This window comes from Pongo pygmaeus, chromosome 3 (genome assembly GCF_028885625.2).
Source record: "Pongo pygmaeus isolate AG05252 chromosome 3, NHGRI_mPonPyg2-v2.0_pri, whole genome shotgun sequence".
NCBI classification, from domain to species: domain Eukaryota; kingdom Metazoa; phylum Chordata; class Mammalia; order Primates; family Hominidae; genus Pongo; species Pongo pygmaeus.
This window is the reverse complement of record NC_072376.2, coordinates 106679826-106699160: the sequence shown is the minus strand read 5'-3', so window position 1 is coordinate 106699160 and position 19335 is coordinate 106679826. Positions and strand designations below refer to the sequence as shown.

Genomic DNA, 19335 nt, shown 5'->3' with positions numbered 1-19335 from the left:
AGGTCAATAAAGTATTACACCAAGATCTCTTCTCTCCAAGGGGTAAATTCCAATATTATTTTCCCTTTTGCCAATAAAACCACCATTTACCCTTACATATTTTAGGAGGAAAGGATCAGATTGAAGGGAGTCGTATTAAAGTAAACACAGTGCCTGGTCTAGGAAATTAATTTTAAAAAGGAATGACCAGTTGAATCTTTAGTTCAAAGGTTAAAAATGACAGCTGTCATTAACTCTCTCATAGGTCATTATCAAGTCTTCAAATATAATAAACATTTAATCCTCACAATAATCATGAGGGACACATATCCCTCATGAAAGAGAGAAATAAACCCTGAGAGAAAAAGCAACTTGCCCAAAGTCATTTAGGAGAAAGTAGATCTGAAATCCAAGTCCAAAAGTCTAAACTGTTATACCCTAAAACTATTAGTCACCTCCATTAAATCGTAACACTAAATTATAACAATCATTATTGGGGCTCACGAGCCGTACCTGTAAATACAGATTGAACATCCTGATCCAAAAACCCAAAATAAAAAATGTTCTAAAATCTGAAATCTTTTGAGCACTGACATGACTCCAAGAGTGGAAAATTCCACATCTGATCTCATGTGATCAAAAATGCTGTAAAAACTTTGTTTCACACACAAACTTGGTGTATGTGAAATACACATCAGTTGTGTTTAGACTTGGGTTCCATTCCCAATCTCATTATGTATATGCAAATATTCCAAAATCTAAAACGAGAAACATTTCTGGTCCCAAGAACTTTAGATAAGGGATACTTAATCTGTAACAACAACCAAGTACTACACAACTACTATTTGCTCTGGAGAGCACCAAAACACAAACATTTCTCTATTTCCTACAATGCAGTGCTAGGAACAACAGTAAAAAGCAAATCATACTTTTTTCCAAAAGAACAATTTTATAAACATTGCACGCAAGTTGAGCAAACAACTCTGTAGTGGAATAAATCACAGCCATGTTAATTGCCTACATATTATCATCATACACAAAGTAATAAAACAGTCCAAACTCCTATATAGTAAGTATAGAGGTACTTTAGACTCTGATTTTACAGTTTTGCTGATGTATCACAAATCTAAAAATACACATAACTAAAAATTTAGATCTTTACTGTATTAAAAATGAGAACTAAAGCTAATGCATGTCAATTGAACACTTTAACAATAAAGTCCTACTTTCTGACACTTCAGAAAGACCATGAGAGGCCGGGTGCGGTGGCTCACGCCTGTAATCCCAGAACTTTGGGAGGCTGAGGTGGGCGGATCACGAGGTCAGGAGTTCCACCTCAGCCTGGCCAAGGTGGTGAAACCCCGTCTCTACTTAAAAAAAAATTAGCCGGGAGTGGTGGTGTATGCCTGTAGTTCCAGCTACTCGGGAGGTGAGGCAGGAGACTCGCCTGAACCTGGGAGGCAGAGACTGCAGTGAGCCAGGATTGCGACACTGCACTCCAGCCTGAGCAACAAAAGCTTAACTCTGTCTCAAAAAAAAAAAAAGGAAAGGCTATGAGAAAATGAATTGTCCAGTTTTCCTTAAAAACTCTCTTTATTGTTACTTACTTATTTTTGAGAGAGTCTCGCTCTGTCGCCCAGGCTAGAGTACAGTGGCGTGATCTCAGCTCACTGCAACCTCCGCCTCCTGGGCTCCAGTGATTCTTCTGCCTCAGCCTCGTGAGTAGCTGGGACTACAGGCGCCTGCCACCACACCTGGCTAATTTTTGTATTTTTAGTAGAGATGGAGTTTCACCATATCTGCCAGGCTGGTCTCAAACTCCTGACCTCGTGATCCACCTGCCTCAGCCTCCCAAAGTGCTGGGATTACAGATGTGAGCTACCACGCCCGGCCCTCTTTATTAAAAATGAAGACAGGAGGGGTTACAGCTCAGAGGCAGAGCATTGGACTGCAGATAAAAAATGAAGAATAATCTTTTCACCTGTAGGGGGGTCTAAAAATTTAATTAGTGAGGATTAGAAGAACTAGAACTTTCTGAACATGACTTTTTATTGACCTTTCCCTTGTTTTTCTCCCTTATACAGACTGTAGTACAAAATACATGGTGAAGACACAACAATTTTTATTTTATTTATTTTTTTTGAGACGGAGTCTTGCTCTGTCGCCCAGGCTGGAGTTCAGTGGCACGATCTCAGCTCCCTGCAACCTCCGCCTCCCGGGTTCAAGTGATTTTCCTGCTTCAGCCTCCCTACTAGCTGGGATTACAGGTGCCTGCCCCCACACCCGGCTAATTTTTGTATTTTTTTTGTAGAGACTGGGTTTCACCATGTTTGTCAGGCTGGTGTTGAACTCCTGACATCAGGTGATCGCCTGCCTCAGCCTCCTGAAATGTTGGGATTACAGGTGTGAGCCACCAAGCCCAGCCCCAATTTTTAAAATTAACCTTTAATATGCTTAGTTAACAGAACAGAAAAAGAATACAGAAAAAAAAATAAAATTTGGCTTACTTCCCATTATGTACTCAATTACTTAGCACTTATCAGATATGTAATATATACTCTCAAAATATATACATTAAACATGCAGACTGTACTGAACCAAGTGGCATCCTCACAGCCTGCTTGGTAAGTGATTAACAGAGGAAATAGTATAATGTTGGGGGTTGGGGGGTGGGTGAGGAAAAGCTATGATACAACATTTCTCCAATTCAGAACCCCTTCGTACTCTTTAAGTCCCAAAGAGTTTTTCCTTATGTCAGTTGTATCTCTGATACTTACCATACTTGAAAATAAAATTAAAAGTGAATGTTTAAATAATTTAAAACCAAACATTTCACATATTAACATAATATACTGAAGTAATGAAAGACATGTCATTTCAAAATATGCCAAACCATGGATGTGAATTGCCAACACTGGAGAAATTGTAGTTTCAGAAATGGGTAGCTGACTCATCTCTTCTTGCATGCAGCAAGTCATGAAGACTCCTCCGGGAGAGGTACCCTCTCCGTACCAGGGCGAATATATAGCCCTTATCACCAGTGACTTAGAATTGAGGGTTGCACAGACCTGATTAAATATACTTACCAAAGTAACACTTATCTTCCACCAGTTTTACAACCCCCATATGTCTCCTAGTGACTCCCCTAAAAGTTTGCTGCCCATTGCCAGATCCCCTTTGTCCTATCATTTCTTCGCAAGTTTATTGCTCTTTGTCTAAAAAGTAAAAAAGCATCTTGCTTTGGTCAGTTCTTCTGATTTCTCTCGGGTAGATCTCCATGTACATATAGACCTAATAAAATGGTATGCTTTTCTTTCGTAATCTTCCTGGTGTTGATCTGGTTTCTAGATTCAGCCAAAAGAGTCCACATAAGAGCTAAAGGGGAGTTGGAAGTGATCTCTGGCTCCCCTACAATATCTTCATGAAAACTATATATCCACGCCACAAGTAATTTATTTAGTCAGATGAGTGACACTGTTTTATATTTGTCAAAATCTCTGGTGTAATACAAGATGGCTGGATTCTCATATCTGTTTCTACCTTTCATCTGTTGAAATACATTGTTTTCATTTCATTTTGTCACTCATCTGACTAAATAAATTACTTGTGGCGTGGATATATAGTTTTCATGAAGATATTGTAGGGGAGCCAGAGATCACTTCCAACTCCCCTTTAGCTCTTATGTGGACTCTTTTGGCTGAATCTAGAAACCAGATCAACACCAGGAAGATTACGAAAGAAAAAATCATGCCTCACAAGGTTATGTAGTTGGAGAAGGGAGGGGTACTTTCATAGCCTTTTTAGATTATTGTGAATATTTTTCTTTGATACTAAACCCAAACTTGACAGGTGGTAATTTCTTAGAGTTATTTGCAATGTGGAATCTGGAACCATATGAAAAAACATTTTGGATTCTATTACATTAAAACCGTTAACCATGTATTATTTCCTAATACTGTGCTTTGGTCATTTGGAAAATACTAGTTCACTGAGTAATACACATCTTCCAAATGTTGACACATTTCATGATATTATATTAAAAAATTACTTTTGTTAATATCACCATTGATCTTCTCAGAAATGTCTAAGTATCTGGAAGCTGTCAAACTCACAGTCATGGACACTAGTTTTCCAAAATTCAAACTTTCCTTTGTAAACTGGGGTTTTATCACTGGAAATACATACTGTGTTGTTTTCTTTATATTACTTTGTTCATTTTGAGAAAACATCTGCCAAATTCCTAAGTTTGTATAACCATACTTTGTGAATCAGTGGTGCTCTGGGAAAGAAAAGTGACTAGTTAGCACAAAGCAATTGCTCAAATGCCTTCCCTTGAGATCACTGTTGTACAGTATGCAATAATGCGTACTTCACATTTTGTTTCACAAAGTATTAAAAAGACATCTCCTAAGTTGAGATTTAATAAAATTACTAATTTTTACTGCTTCAAGACTCTTTAAGTGATACTGGCATTTACACAATTTTAAGAATACACTGACTACTAGAACCGTCTAGAGCCTTGGCCTTGATCCATGGTACTAAGGCACCAGCAATTTTACCTATGATTGCTTTTGCACCATGAGTGCAAATATCAACATCGTGAAAAAGGCAAGTAGTGTCTTAATATTATTATGACAATAGTTTTGATCTTATAGACACCCTCAGAAGGCCTCAGGGAACATTCAAAAAGTTCACAGACCACACTTTGAAAACTGATGGGGGCCAGACGCGGTGGCTCATGCCTGTAATCCCAGCACTTTGGGAGGCCGAGACGGGCGAATCACTTGAGGTCAGGAGTTCGAGAGCCATCTGGCTAATATGGTGAAACCCCGTGTCTACTAAAAATACAAAAATTAGCCAGGTGTGGTGGCACACGCCTGTAGTCCCAGCTACTAGGGAGGCTGAGGTGGGAGAATTGCTTCAACCTGGGAGGCAGAGGTTGTAGTGAGCCAAGATTACGCCATTGCACTCCAGCCTGGGCAACAGAGCAAAACTCCATCTCAAAAAAAAAAATAATAATAAATAAAATCAGTAAAAGCCGTTTATAATATATCAACGTACTGGTATAGCCAATAATCAGAATTAGAATAGTGCTGAACACTTAGATTTGTTTATCTGGACTATTTTAAAAGTAAGCAACAGCAAAATAGCTAACAGCCAATGGCTAAAAAGATATTCCTTCTGCAATGACGCTTTTTAATTCAAAGCAAATAAGCACTTTTAAGTAGTACCATAAAAGAGACAGGAAGCAAAAAAGAAAACTACAAAAACAGAGGAAAGAATAGTGAAAAGCAGAAACAGTTATAAAGAAAAGACATCTGCTACTATTCAATTCTGACATATGCTGAATATTGTCTGTGTTTAAGGCATTGTACCAGGAGGTGGGGGATATTAAAGCAAAATAATGGCAAGTTACAGTTCAACTTGTCCTTTTGAAATAGGAGTGAAGTAGCCATGTACATGAGTAACTACGTTATAAGCATAATTTGTGCAATGAGAGAATACACAAAACGCTAAATGAACAGAAGGGAAAACAGCCTGTCCTTCCATATAAAAATAGGAAAGGCTAACTTGTTTTATAGATATTTTCTTATTACCAAAGGTAATGGGAACCTACATTATTAGCATATGCAGGAAGACTCCATGGCCCTAGGGAGTAATTCCAAATGAAATTTCCCACCAGTGGTATGAGTGGTATGCATAAAAGAAGACATCTTATATCCCAAGTTTATCCAGTACCCTTTACCCATTCTCGTATCTAAGTCTACCATAAAACAAGCATTCAAGCTTGCCACTGGTTTTACCTTTCCGGTGGTCCAAGATCAAGGCTCCTTCAAACAAAAAATCACTAGTGGGAGATTAAGGCTCGTTCGAACAAAAAAATCACTAGTGGGAGATTATGAATTCACATAGAAATACTTTAAATTAATTTGATAATCCATAAACAAAGGCGATCTCCCAAAATAGAATAAAAACACCTAAACCTTTATACCTCTCCTGCAGAATTATAAATCCCTGCCGTTTCTGATATTCAAATCATGTATTGCTCTACACTGTTCTATCCTTTGGATGGCAACTGATTTTCAAGGCAGTTCCTTCAAATACCAACTAAAACACATCATATATTTGCCCTCTTAGAAGATTACCAAAATATGGCCAGGCACAGTGGCTCACACCTGTAATCCCAGCACTTTGGGAGGCCATCGTGGGCAGATCACTTGAGGTCAGGAGTTCGAGACTAGCCTGGCCAACATGGTGAAACCCTGTCTCTACTAAAAACACAAAAATTAGCCGGGCATGGTGGTGCACATCTGTAATCCCAGCTACTTGGGAGGCTGAGGCACGAGAATTGCTTGAACCCAGGAGACAGAGGTTGCAGTGAGCCAAGATCCCACCACCACACTCCAGCCTGGGTGACAGAGGGAGACTCTGTCTCAAAAGAGTTATTACCAAAACAATAGACTATAAAATCTGTAGTCTTAATTTGCACATCATGGTAGACAGGAAAATACCTTTAGTATCTTAACAAAAGATGAATCAAACTCTCTAATAAATACTCTAGAAAAGACAAACAATACACTAAACATAAGATTAAAGAGTAGTTTCTAATACATCATTCTAAGACGAAATGAGGGAAAAAAACCCATTTCAAATTTAAGCCGAAAGAAAGGGTGAAATATAAAGGAGTCTGGGTGCGGTAATCCCAACACTTTGGGAGGCCAAGGCAGGTGGATCACTTGAGGTCAGGAGTTTGAGACCAGCCTGGGCAACATGGTGAAACCCTGTCTCCACCAAAAATACAAATATTAGCTGGGCATGGTGATGCATGCCTGTGGTCCCAGCTACTCAGGAGGCTGAGTCAGGAGGAGGTCCCAGATACTCAGGAGCCCAGGAGGTGGGGGTTGCAGTGAGAGAGATCACGCCACTGCACTCCAGTCTGGGGGACAGAGTGAGACTCTGTCTCAAAAAAATAAATAAATAAATAAAACAATTAATTAATTAAAACATAAAGGAAAAGAAAGTCATGCAATTAACACTGAACAAGGCAAAAGCGTTAAACCTAAAGGAGGGACTTCTAAATAACAGACTTTATACCTACAATAAAAATATAACTGACATATCTCAACTCCATACTAATAATGAAATGCATAAAAATTGCAGGATATATAAGGCAAAGAGACAAATATGAGGCATTAACTTTTCTCTATGCTCTTAATAAAGCAAGAGCACAAAAATAAGCAAGATGTAGAACAGTGTTTTTCAAACATTTTTGACTGAAACCCACTGTAAGAGACATATTTCAGATTATGATCCTAAGCACACAGATTGTTAGATTTGCAAGAGTAAATGAAAGAAAATGTGAGCAGCTCTTACTATAAGCAATACACTTCGATAATTTTGTTTGTTCTACTCCATTAAAAATTGTAGTTATACATATTTAGTCAGGACCCAAGAAATTGATTTTATGACACAATAAATGTTTATGATCCACAGTTTGAAAAACAAAGATATAATAAAACTCATTATTTGACATATAATTAAATCTGTACTTAGATTATGTCTTCTTTCCAAGCACCCTTGAATTTTTACAGAAATTAATTAAATATTAGGCCACAAAGAAAATCTGAGTTAATTTCCCCCAAAGAAGAAATACTACAGACCACATTCTCTGGTCACAAAACAGTGAAATTAGAAGTAAATGTTAACACAAACATGCAAAAGCAAAATTTCTGCCAGTTGGAAATTTTTTAAAAAGGGACAAAACCCCATAAAAATGGCTTCTAAACAACTTTCAGGTCAAAGAGAAAACAACAACAACAAAAACACATCAAAATCTAGGATACATCATATATATGACACTATAAAAATTAAAATAATCTGGTAAATTAAGATTAGAGGAACAGATTAACAGACCCAAAGATGCAAACAGACATGGGAATTTTAGACTATAATGATGACGTTTTAATGTAAGAAAAAGGATTTTTCAATAAATGAAAAACTGAATAATGAAAAAAGGAGAAAACGATATCACCCTTTCTTTAGTCCCTATAATGAAATAAAATTCAGAGGAGATTTAAAGTTAAAAATCAACACAAAACCCAAAGTGAGACACAAACTCATGCCCATTATGTTGGCTATTATCAAAAACACAGGAAATAACAAGGTTGGAGAGGATGTGGAGAAACTGGAAACCACTACACTGCTGGCAGAAATGTAAAATGGTGGAGCAACTATGGAAAACGGTATGGAGGTTCCGCAAAAAATTAAAAATAGAATTACTATATGATCCAGCAATACCACTTCTGGGTATACAACCAAAAGAATTGAAAGCAGCGTTTCAAAGAGATATTTACACATTCATGTTCACTGCAATACAATTCACAACAGCCAAGATGTGGAAGCAATCCAAGTGTCCATTGATGGATGAATGGATAAACAAAATGTGTATATACACACAGTGAAATATTATTCAGTCTTAAAAAGGAAGGAAATTCTGATATATGCTACAACATGGATGGATCCTGGGGATGTTATGCTAAGTGATGATTCCACTTTAATGAGATACTTAGAATAGTCAAATTCATAAAAAGACAACGTAAACGATGGTGGCCAGGGGCTGGGGGAATCAGAAATGAGGAGTAGTTGTTCAATGCGTAAAGAGTCTCAGTTTCACAAGATGAAAAGAGTTCTGGAGAATAGTTGCATGACAATGTATATGTATTGAACTGAATGTACTGAACTGTACACTTAAAAATGGTTGAGATGGTAAATTTTCTTATGTGTATTTTATCATAATTTTTAAAATTAACAGACACACTAGAGGAAAATATGAAAGAGTATATTTATAGTGTGGTAATGGGGAACGCAGAAGACTTAGAGGAAAGGATGAACAAGCTGACCACATAAATATCTAAAATTTTTCTATGGCAAACAACAAAGGGGGTGCTATAGTCTGTTTGTGCCCCACTCCCCAAAACAGTATGTTGAAATCTTAACCATTACGGTAATGGTATTAGGAGGTGACATTTGCTGGAGGGAGGAAGGGGTATTTAGGTGATGGGGGCAGAGCACTCATGAATGGGATTAGTGCCCTTATAAAAGAGGCCCAAGAGACCCCTCACTCATTCAGCCACATGGGGTTACAGCAAAAAGATCGTGGTCTAGTAATAGGGCCCTCAGATGCCTAATCTTGCAGCACCTTGATTTTGGACTTCCCAGCCTCCAGAATTGTCAAAAGTAGATTTCTATTGCTTATAAGCTACCCAGTCCATGGTAGTTACAGCAGTTCTAACAGACTAAGACACGTGGAATTTAAAACATACTTACAAATAATTTATCGGAGAGACATGTATTAGAAAAACAGAGAAGCATAAAGAAACACAAAAAATCCAAATGGCTAGTAAATTTATGAAAACATACTTAAACTAAACAATAAAGAAAAAGCAACAATAACATACTTTTGCCTATTAGCTTATTAAAGATAATAAAGGTCTGCAATATTTTAGACAGGTATGAAAAAGCAGACATCAAAATCAAGATGTAGTCTGATACAAACTAGTGAAATTTTTGTGTAGGGTGAAGTGACAATGACTAAAATAATATTTCTATCCCCCTCCTCCCCCTGTCCCCCTTTTTGGGACAGAATCTCACTGTGTTGCCCAGGCTGGAATGCAGTGTAGTGATCATAGCTTACGGTAACCTCAAACTCCTGGGCTCAATCAATTCTCCTGTCTCAGCCTCCCAAGTGGCTAAGGACTACAGGTGCACACCACCACACCTGACTAATTTTTTCATTTTTTGTAGAGACAGGGTCTCACTACATTGCCCAGGCTGGTCTTGAACTCCTGGTCTCAAGCAATCCTCCTGCCTTGGCCTCCCAAAGTGCTGGGACTCTATAGGCATGAGCCACCACGCCCAGCCAAATACATGTGCATTTAAAATGCACCTAAGATTCCTACTTACTTTTGAGTACTTATTGTACTTTCTGTTACAACAATTCAGCACTAACCCTTTAACCAAGTATTGCTTTCCAATTAACATTAACAGACATTAAGAAACCACAATGACTATCTACAGGTTTAATGATGATTCACATTTTGGCCACAGACACCTACAAAAAGACTGAGTATTGCGCAATGGTCACGGAATTATGAAGCTAAAATGATACATTCAAGTATCATCATTCAAAGGATAACAACCATTTTAATGTGGGCAAGGAATACAGAAAACTAAGCAAAGCCAGGAAAAGACAGTAAGACCCAAACAGTTGACTTTTTACTCAAGATCATACAATCTGTATGTGGCAGAGCAATACTCTCAGGAAATCTTTTTGACGACTGGTATAGTTTTAAAAATGTCTCTCACTTATCAACAAGTGCTACTTTCAATATGACAACCACCTTGAAGAGGCAACCACTCTAGAGGACTAAATCTATTTCAGCAAAAAAAAAAAATTCATCAAACATACACTAAAACTTTCCTCCATTCCTCCAATGCCAAAATAATCTATGAACCCATCTATTTTTATCTCCTTCAATTATCCCCCCCAGGGAAAATATGTCTTTATTCTTTTGCATAGTTAAACAGTCCAACTGTTCTTCAGTTCCCATCACTTGATGCCTCTCTTCAGATACCTCCCTCCCTCAGTACTTCCCTCTCCACTAGCTTCCTGTCCTTGGTTAACAAATGCTCAGCTGGGTGCGGTGGCTCATGCCTGTAATCCCAGCACTTTAGGAGGCCGAGGCGGGCAAATCTCAAGGTCAGGAGATTGAGACCATCCTGGCTAACACGGTGAAACCAGGTATCTACTAAAAATACAAAAAAAAAAAAAATTAGCCAGGCGTGGTGGCGGGCACCTGTAGTCCCAGCTACTGGGGAGGCCGAAGGAGGAGAATGGCGTGAACCCGAGAGGCGGAGATTGCAGTGAGTTGAGATTGCACCACTGCACTCCAGCCTGGGTGACAGAGCAAAACTCTGTCTCAAAAAAAAAAAACCATGCTCAATTTTCAATAATCCTGAAACATATTTTCTTGACGTTACTTCCCAATCAGGTTACCTATTTCTCTCTTTCCTTTCCTGAATGAATAATCTCTATCTCATCACCATTCTATTGAAACTGTTAAAGGTTAGTAGTTACTTTTAATTCCAAGGAAACTGGTCACTGATCAGTCCCCACTCAACTTGACTTCTCTACAGGATTTGTTACTAGACAACTAAATACCAAACTAGGTATTTAGGTATCCAGGACACTATCATTTTCTGTGACTATTCTAGTCATCCTTCAGATTTTTCATTGGTTTTCCTGCCCATTGTCAAATGATGTTTTTTATTGTGCACCCTGCTTAGGACATTGATGAGTCCCAAGTTCTAGGGTTTAGACCACTCTCTGAGCTCTAATATTCAACCATCTACTACCTTGGTACTAAAATAGGATGGGTAATGCAAACACAACGTAATTTTTAGTATCTTTCTCCTAAACTCACCTCTTAATTCAGTCCATGGTGTCAATCCTCCAGCTCTCCAAGCAAGGAACATTTGAGTTATCTGTAAATCCTCCACATTCAACTGATCACCTAATATCATCAAATGCATATCATTTACAACTCCCCTCAGTTGCCTCCTCTGTCATCTCTACAGTCATTTCCCTACATTGAGGCTTCAATGAATACAACAGCTTCACTAATAGCCTTTCCATAATGAAATGCTCTATGATGTGTACCAAGTAAGATCTACCTTCCCTGATACAGGATATAAAGGCCCCTCACAACCCAAAGGTTTACACTTCTATCTTTTCAGTTTCATCTATATTGTCTAAAACCTCCTGCTCTATAATCCGCCCCCAACCCTCCACACACATATTAGACTCTTCGAGGCAACATATATTTTCAACTCTCTCATCATTTGTTCACCCAGTAAACAATGATTTCATTGTTTACAGTCCACTCCAAAGGTCGTATCTCTGTGACTTTTTGTGATCCTCCCCTGAAGAATGGATAATTTAATCATTTGTGAATTACAGATAGTGATTCTACTTTGCTTAGTATTTTGCCCTATTATATGGTTTTATCACACCATACTATTTTAACTATATATTTACATACCATTTTCTCCTGGTGCTCTTGGAGGATCGGGCTTCACTCATTTTTATTCTTTATTCATAAAATATAGTAGGATCTCTCTTCCCTTTCACCTGCCATTATTTCAATCCCTCCAAACTCACTGTACTCCCAAAAGTCAAAGAAAAAAAGGAGAAATAATGTGTAAATAACAATCATTGACAACTTTGGGCACCGAGAAGAGTAAAATAAATCAGGGGGCAGAGGTTAAGTGTATGCCCTCAAATCCAAAGGCTGGCTGGGATTTAGAGGGGCATTAGGGAGGATGTCCTGTACCAAAAGAAGCTTCAAGCAACCATGGCCAAAGAACACCTGATGGCTAAAGGGACTATTTTAAGGTCATATTTTAAAATAAAGGTGTGGTGGCTCACGTCTGTAATCCCAGCACTTTGGGAGGCCGAGGAAGGCAGATTGCCTGAAGTCAGGAGTTCGAGACTAGCCTGGCTAACATGGTGAAACCCTGTCTTTTCTAAAAATTCAAAAATTAGCCGGGTGTGGTGGTGTGCACCTGTAGTCTCAGCTATTCGGGAGGCTGAGGCAGAAGAATTGCTTGAATCCAGGAGGCAGAGGTTGCAGTGAGCCGAGACTGTGCCACTGCACTCCAGCCTAGGTAACAGAGCAAGACTCCATCTCAAAAAAATAATAAATAAATAAATATGTATAGGGCTGGGCATGGTGGCTCATGCCTATAATCCTAGCACTTTTGAGAGGCCAAGGCACGTGGATCACTTGAGGTCAGGAGTTTGACACTAGCCTGGCCAACATAGTGAAACTCCGTTCTCTACAAAAACTACAAAAATTAGCCGGGCATGGTGGCATGAGCCTGTAGTCGCAGCTCCTCGGGAGGCTGAGGCATGAGAATCACTTGAACCCAGGAAGTGGAGGTTGCAGCAAGCCGAGATTCTGCCACTGCACTCTAGCCTGGGCAACACAGTGAGACTGTCTAAAAACAAATAAATAATAAATTTTAAAAAACCTATAATACTAATAATGCCCACTCATCATGCAATAATATTTACTTCAATGCACTTATTGAGGGCCTACTACAAGCCAGTCGTTGCCCTGAACAATGGAGATAAATAGGTGAACACAACAGATAAGGTCCTGCTCTCATGAATCATATGTTCTAACAAGGGAGACACAACTATATAATGTAATGTTAGCTAGTGATACACAACTACATAATGAAAGGTTAGCTAGTGATAAATACTATGAAGAAAAGTAACAGTAAAGCTGGGGTAGGGTGGGCTGGGGTGGGTGGATATTTCACAGGGTGATCAAGGAAGGTCTTCTTAAAAAGGTGACATTTTACTGAGATTTAATGAAACAAAGCATCTGAGTGATATGCAAATATCAGCAGGAAGAGTCTTCCAGGCAAAAGAGCAAATTGGAACCTTGCTTGAAAGATTCAAGAAACAATGTGGCGGTGGCACAGTAACTGAAGGAGGGTCGTAGGAAATGAAGTCAACTGACTACATAAAATAACAGAATTAGTCAAAAAGAGTGATTACAGGTAATTTTGACTACATGCAATTTCTGTCCTGTAAGCTGACTTAGTTTGACCTGACACTTTACTGTAAATAAACTAACATAGCATTATCCCACAATGGGAGTATGAAAAGTTACCACATGATAAAGGAAGTAAGGTCAATAGTCACATCCTATTTATAATTCACCAATTTTCATCTCCAGTCCTGACCTTAAAATCTAACTTCAGTATCTTGTCCTTTCCAGAGATCCAACACTCGATTCTAAATCCCCACTTCCTCAGCTCCCCCTAGACCCCAGGCTAAATTAGCACTTGGGGGCAGGACCTTTGATTTTTATTTTTATTTATTTATTTATTTTCAGATGGAGTTTTGCTCTTGTTGCCCAGGCTGGAGTGCAATGGCACGATCTCGGCTCACCGCAACCTCCACCTCCAGGGTTCAAGTGATTCTCCCGCCTCAGCCTCCCGAGTAGCTGGGATTACAGGCATGTACAACCATGCCCGGCTAATTTTGTATTTTTAGTAGAAACGGGGTTTCTCTATGTTGGTCAGGCTGGTCTTGAACTCCCGATCTCAGGTGATCAGCCCGCCTCAGCCTCCCAAAGTGCTGGGATTACAGGGGTGAGCCACTGTGCCCGGCCAGACCTTCGATTCTTATTTGAATTCTTAAAGACATTTACCTTTTTTTTTTTTTTTTTTGAGATACAGTCTCTGTCCCCCAGGCTGGAGTGCAGTGGCGTGATCTAGGCTCACTGCAACCTCTGCCTCTCAGGTTCAAGCAATTCTTGTGCCTCTGCCTCCTGAGCATCAGGGATTACAGGCACAGTCCACCATGCCTGGCTAATTTTTGTGTTTTTAGTAGAGACGGGGTTTCACTATGTTGGCCAAGCTGGTCTTGAACTCCTGATCTCAGGTGATCTGCCCACCTTTGCATCCCAAAGTGCTGGGATTACAGGCTTCAGCCACCGCACATAAAAATCTTGCCATTCATCTTTTCTCATTCCTATCAGGGATCTAAATCCTGTCCTTCATTACTTTGAAACCTCTCGTATCTCTTTCTTCTCCATTTCTACAGCTATCATTAAGCTCAATTATAGGAGCTGCCTAAATGATTTCTTTCCCTTCAATCCCTACCCTCAATCAGTGTGTACTAGTCACTACTGCTAAACTGACTTTTAAAACTTTCTTTCACCATTTTCCCATTCACTCTGTAATGTCTTCAATGGATACCTAATACTTATAATGTAAAATCTAAACTTCTCAGTTTTCAAGATTCTCCAAAATTCACAGTATCATTTAAAACAATCTTTTATTAAAGCAAAGTGCTCCACTCCTACAAGGATTAATTCTCAACATTCCTAGAACAAACTTAGTTTTCTTGTTTCCCGAAGCCATCAAGGCTGATCATGTAATTCCTAAAGCAATCTCAGTTTTTAAGCAGAATTTATGTATGGAAGAAAGTCCCAATAAAATGAGTGGTATCATTAGAAAGAAATAAAAACAGAGAAATATCTTCTGATCAATAAAGGAAATTAAAGATTTCACATGACCAATACTGATAAATAACTAAAACATTCCACCGAAATCCAGTTTACAAACCGCTTTCACTTTCAGAGATGAAAAAAGTGTGGATCACAGATTTCAAGTGACTTGTCCAATGTCCCACATTTAACAAAAATGAAGAAGCAGAAGCTTCTATGGGCTCGAAATCCCATGTCTACACCTTGGCTTTCCTGAACTATCTAACCACAGAGGAAACAGATAAATATATTCATTGGAAAAGCATTAAAATACCTGGATGTCAACTATCTATTCAAAGAGTGAACAAAGGGATTAAAATCCTGGTGCTTAAAATCCTTCAGTTGTTCCCTACAGCATTTAAATTCAAAACTACTTAAGACAAAGCCTTTGTAAATCTGACTCCTAATCCAATCTACCAAATCATTCTGCCAAGTTCCAATCACACCAAAGTGTTTAAAAATGTTATTCTAATGATAACTTGTAGAGGATCTGCCATCATTATAACATTTAAGTAGAAGAGTGGCAAACAAAAACATACCAAGGATAAACGTGTGTGTTACCAATGTTTCAGGCTACGTTAAGTTAAAAGCTGTTTACGAAACAGAGTTTTGCATAAAAAAAGATATTACTGAAATAAATATTAAAATATAACTTCCAACATTCCTTTCACCTTTCATAAGAAACTATATAACTAATGAGTTTATGCTCAGGAATCATACTGCCAGGACTTGAGTTCAGGCTCTACCAAGTTCCTAATAACCTCTCTGAATCTCATTTCACATTAACCTCAATGTCAGTAATATCTATCTTGTAGGATTATTGTGCAAATTAAATGACAGAATGTGAAGCACTTATCACTATTCCTATAATACGACAAGAGCTCAAATATATTCCTCTAATAGTTAACTGTTCAATGAACATAGATTCGAGTGGAAATCTTAATTTTTGGCTTATCCTCAAATACTTTTGTCTCTGACAATCTGCTGATGAGGTTAAAAATGTTCATTCAACATGAAGAATACCAATTACCCATTTGCATTCTGAGGACATCCAGGAAGTCAGGTGGATGCAATAACTTGATGTGATCTGATCTTCCCTTGTGTACAGAGGTTGTCTTCAGGCATCTTGCTCAATGTCTAGCTCACAGTAGATGATCAATATTTTGAGGGAATACTGGAATGAATGAAAATGTGTGGCCAAATAGCCTCAAAGTTTATCATAGGACTGAATCACTGACATTGCTCTTCCAATAGCAACCGTTCTGACATATGGATGCCCTAAATTCTAATTTCAACTTCCACCATGGGGCCATATTCCAAGAACTCATATAAAAGTGAGGCGACAATGGATGGATGCTCAGTTGAGGGTACATGATGCTTACGGCAGTCCCAAAGCTGTATTTAAAAGGGCACACCGGAGGACAATGCATCAATATATATGACATCAAGAATAAAAATGAGAATCCCTTCTGCCTTTCATCTTTTAAAAACTGTCCTTGATGTTACATCAATTTTAACATTGTAACTCACCTGTTTTTTCAGTTATATCTGAATCAGGAGTGTTTGCCCTGCTAACTTCCCCTTCAGCATTCTCCTCTTCAGCACTAAGAGAAATTGGTGAAGAAGGGCCAGGCTGGGAGGGTTGAGGGGTTGCTTCGGGCGCTTCCTGAATCTTATTCCTTTTCTCAAAGCGAAAACGGTCCAGGTTGAAAAGATTCATATTGGTAGAAACCACCACCTTGCAGGGATGGGGGCTTTAAATGAACTATCTGCAGGGGAAAAATAAAGAGACGAAAAGAGGCCATGAAAACAATATACAATACAATGCCACAGCAGTTTATTCCCAAGGCAATAAACGGCCCGCAAACATGCCAGTGGCTCAGGACTATTATGGCTGCGCTTCATTGTTAGGCCGCAACGATTAGAAGGTGGACGGGGGTATCTTTTAAAATTTTCCATTGCTTTTCACTCCCTTTCGTCCGCCTCCCCCGCCCGCCCCTCCTTACTGAAACCACGAGCTGACCCTCGTGCAACCTCCTCTTACCCAAGCACGCGCAGGCACGTTCCCCAGTATAACCCCCTAGCTGGCCCCGCGCCCGCCCACAAAGAGAAGCTCCCTGTGCTACCGTGCCCCCTGCCTCGAGAAAGGACCTGCCAGGGCCCGCGCCTCGACACTGCGGGGACACAAAGGGGCCAAAAAAGGGGAGCGGCGGAGGCCGTGCTGGCGGGCACCCGCCCGGAAGTTGACGCGGCGCGATCCCAGCTGAGAGGAAGCTGATAGGATTAAGAACACGCAGGAAGGTTCAGAGGTGGAGTGTATGCTAAGGCATCTTTTTAACGTTCAATCGCTCGCTTGTTCGTTCTTCCGTCAGTACTTACAATCTTCTAGCCTCAGTGGTATGTAACAAAGGTTGAAAAGAAAAAAAAAATTTCCTGGCGTGGGGCGACGGTAGCCGTGCCGGGACCTTCCAAAACACCACGGAGAAACCTTACGAGCGCGTAATGATGACGCAACACGCAGCCTAGGCTTTTTCTTTCCAAACAACGCGCGAGCCGACAATGTGGAGGCGCGCGCTGTTGTCATGGTAATTCGTACCCGTCTCTGCCGGCTTGTAAGGGCCAGGTTGTTCTGTACCTTTGTCCTGATAAATTAGCTAGAGAGTTGTTAAATAGAACAATAGTAAATAGCATAATGACAAAAAATAACAATATATAATACAATTAGTATATATTCTATGTATTATAATCTGTAGTGTTTCATCTATAATATAATGTAGATAGCATAATAGTAATAATACTGTGCTAAGCTTTTTAAGTGTATAATCCCAATCCTTACAAGAAGCCTATGTTTACAAAGCAAAGAAACTGAGACCTGCAAATGTATAGGTAATTAGTGACGGATAAGAACCCCGGGATGCTGAGCTTCAAAGCATTTGAAGTAATTCCTCACTTTCGGCTTGATTGTTCTTAGAGTGGAATTTGATTAATTAATTAATTTTTAAAAAATATTTTAATTTTTAATGTTTGCGGGTACATAGTAGGTGTACATATTTATAGGGTACATGAGATATTTTGATACAGGTATGCAATGTGTAATAATCATATCAGGGTAAGTGGGGTATCCATAACAAGCATTTATCCTTTGTGTTTCAAACAATCCAGTTATTTTAGTCATTTAAAAATGTACAATAAGCTGGGAGCGGTGGCTCACGCCTGTAATCCCAGCACTTTGGGGGGCTGAGGCCGGTGAATCACAAGGTCAGGAGTTTGAGACCAGCCTAGCCAACATGGTGAAACCCCGTCTCTACTAAATATACAAAAAATTAGCCAGGCGTAGTGGCGGGAGCCTGTAATCTCAGCTACTCAGGAGGCTGAGGCAGGAGAATAGCTTGAACCTGGGATGCGGAGGTTGCAGTTAGGCGAGATCACTCCACTGCACTCCAGCCTGGGCAACAAAGCAAGACTCTGTCTCAAAAAAAAAAGTACAATAAATTGTTGTTGACTGTAGTCATGCTATTGTGCTATCAAATACTAGATCTTATTCATTCTAACTGTATTTTTGTACCCATTAACCATGCTCACCGACCACCAGGGCCCTCCCCCGCCCCACACTACCCTTCCAAGCCTCTGGTAGCCATCGTTCTACCGTTTCTCATGCGTTCAATTGTTTTCATTTTTTAGCTCCCACAAATATAATAAATGAGAACATACCAAGTTTGTTTTTCTGTGCCTGCCTTATTTCCTTTAATATAATGACCTCCAGTTCCATCCATGTTGCAAATGACAGGATCTCATTTTTTTTAATGGCGAAATAGTACTCCACTGTGTATATGCACCGCATTTTTCTTATTCATTCACTTGTTAGTGGACACTTAAGTTGCTTCCAAATCTTGGCTGTTGTGAATAGTGCTGCAACAAACATGAGAATGCAGATATCATTTCGATATACTGATTTCCTTTCTTTTGCATGTAATTCACCTATCTTGATGGAAATATTACCTTAAGAATATATACTCCTGGCCGGGCGCAGTAGCTCACGCCTGTAATCCCAGCACTTTGGGAGACTGAGGCGGGCGGATCACGAGGTCAGGAGATCGAGACCATCCTGGCTAACACGGTGAAACCCCGTCTCAACTAAAAATACAAAAAATTAGCCCGGCGTGGTGGCAGGCGCCTGAAGTCCTACCTACTCGGGAGGCTGAGGCAGGAGAATGGCATGAACCCGGGAGGC

At 39.5% G+C, this 19335-nt stretch overlaps 1 protein-coding gene across 6 annotated transcripts in view; it reads right to left on the bottom strand.

Annotated features, from left to right (window-relative positions):
* Positions 1–17637, bottom strand: part of SMARCAD1 (SWI/SNF-related, matrix-associated actin-dependent regulator of chromatin, subfamily a, containing DEAD/H box 1) — an 83578-nt gene extending 65941 nt beyond the window's left edge. The window contains exons 1-3 of one of the 6 annotated variants that reach the window (XM_063663919.1): positions 16135–16533; positions 12081–12198; positions 11463–11552 (exon numbers count right to left, since the gene is read on the bottom strand). In XM_063663919.1, coding sequence (XP_063519989.1) covers positions 11463–11514 — 52 coding nt within the window. In that variant the 5' untranslated portion in view covers positions 11515–11552; positions 12081–12198; positions 16135–16533. Of the gene's footprint in view, positions 1–11462; positions 12199–16134; positions 16534–16634; positions 16874–17148 lie in introns of those variants that run through there. The other 5 variants (XM_054484811.2, XM_054484813.1, XM_063663918.1 and 2 more) reach the window with 5 other exon arrangements.
* Positions 17638–19335: the final 1698 nt, after the last annotated feature.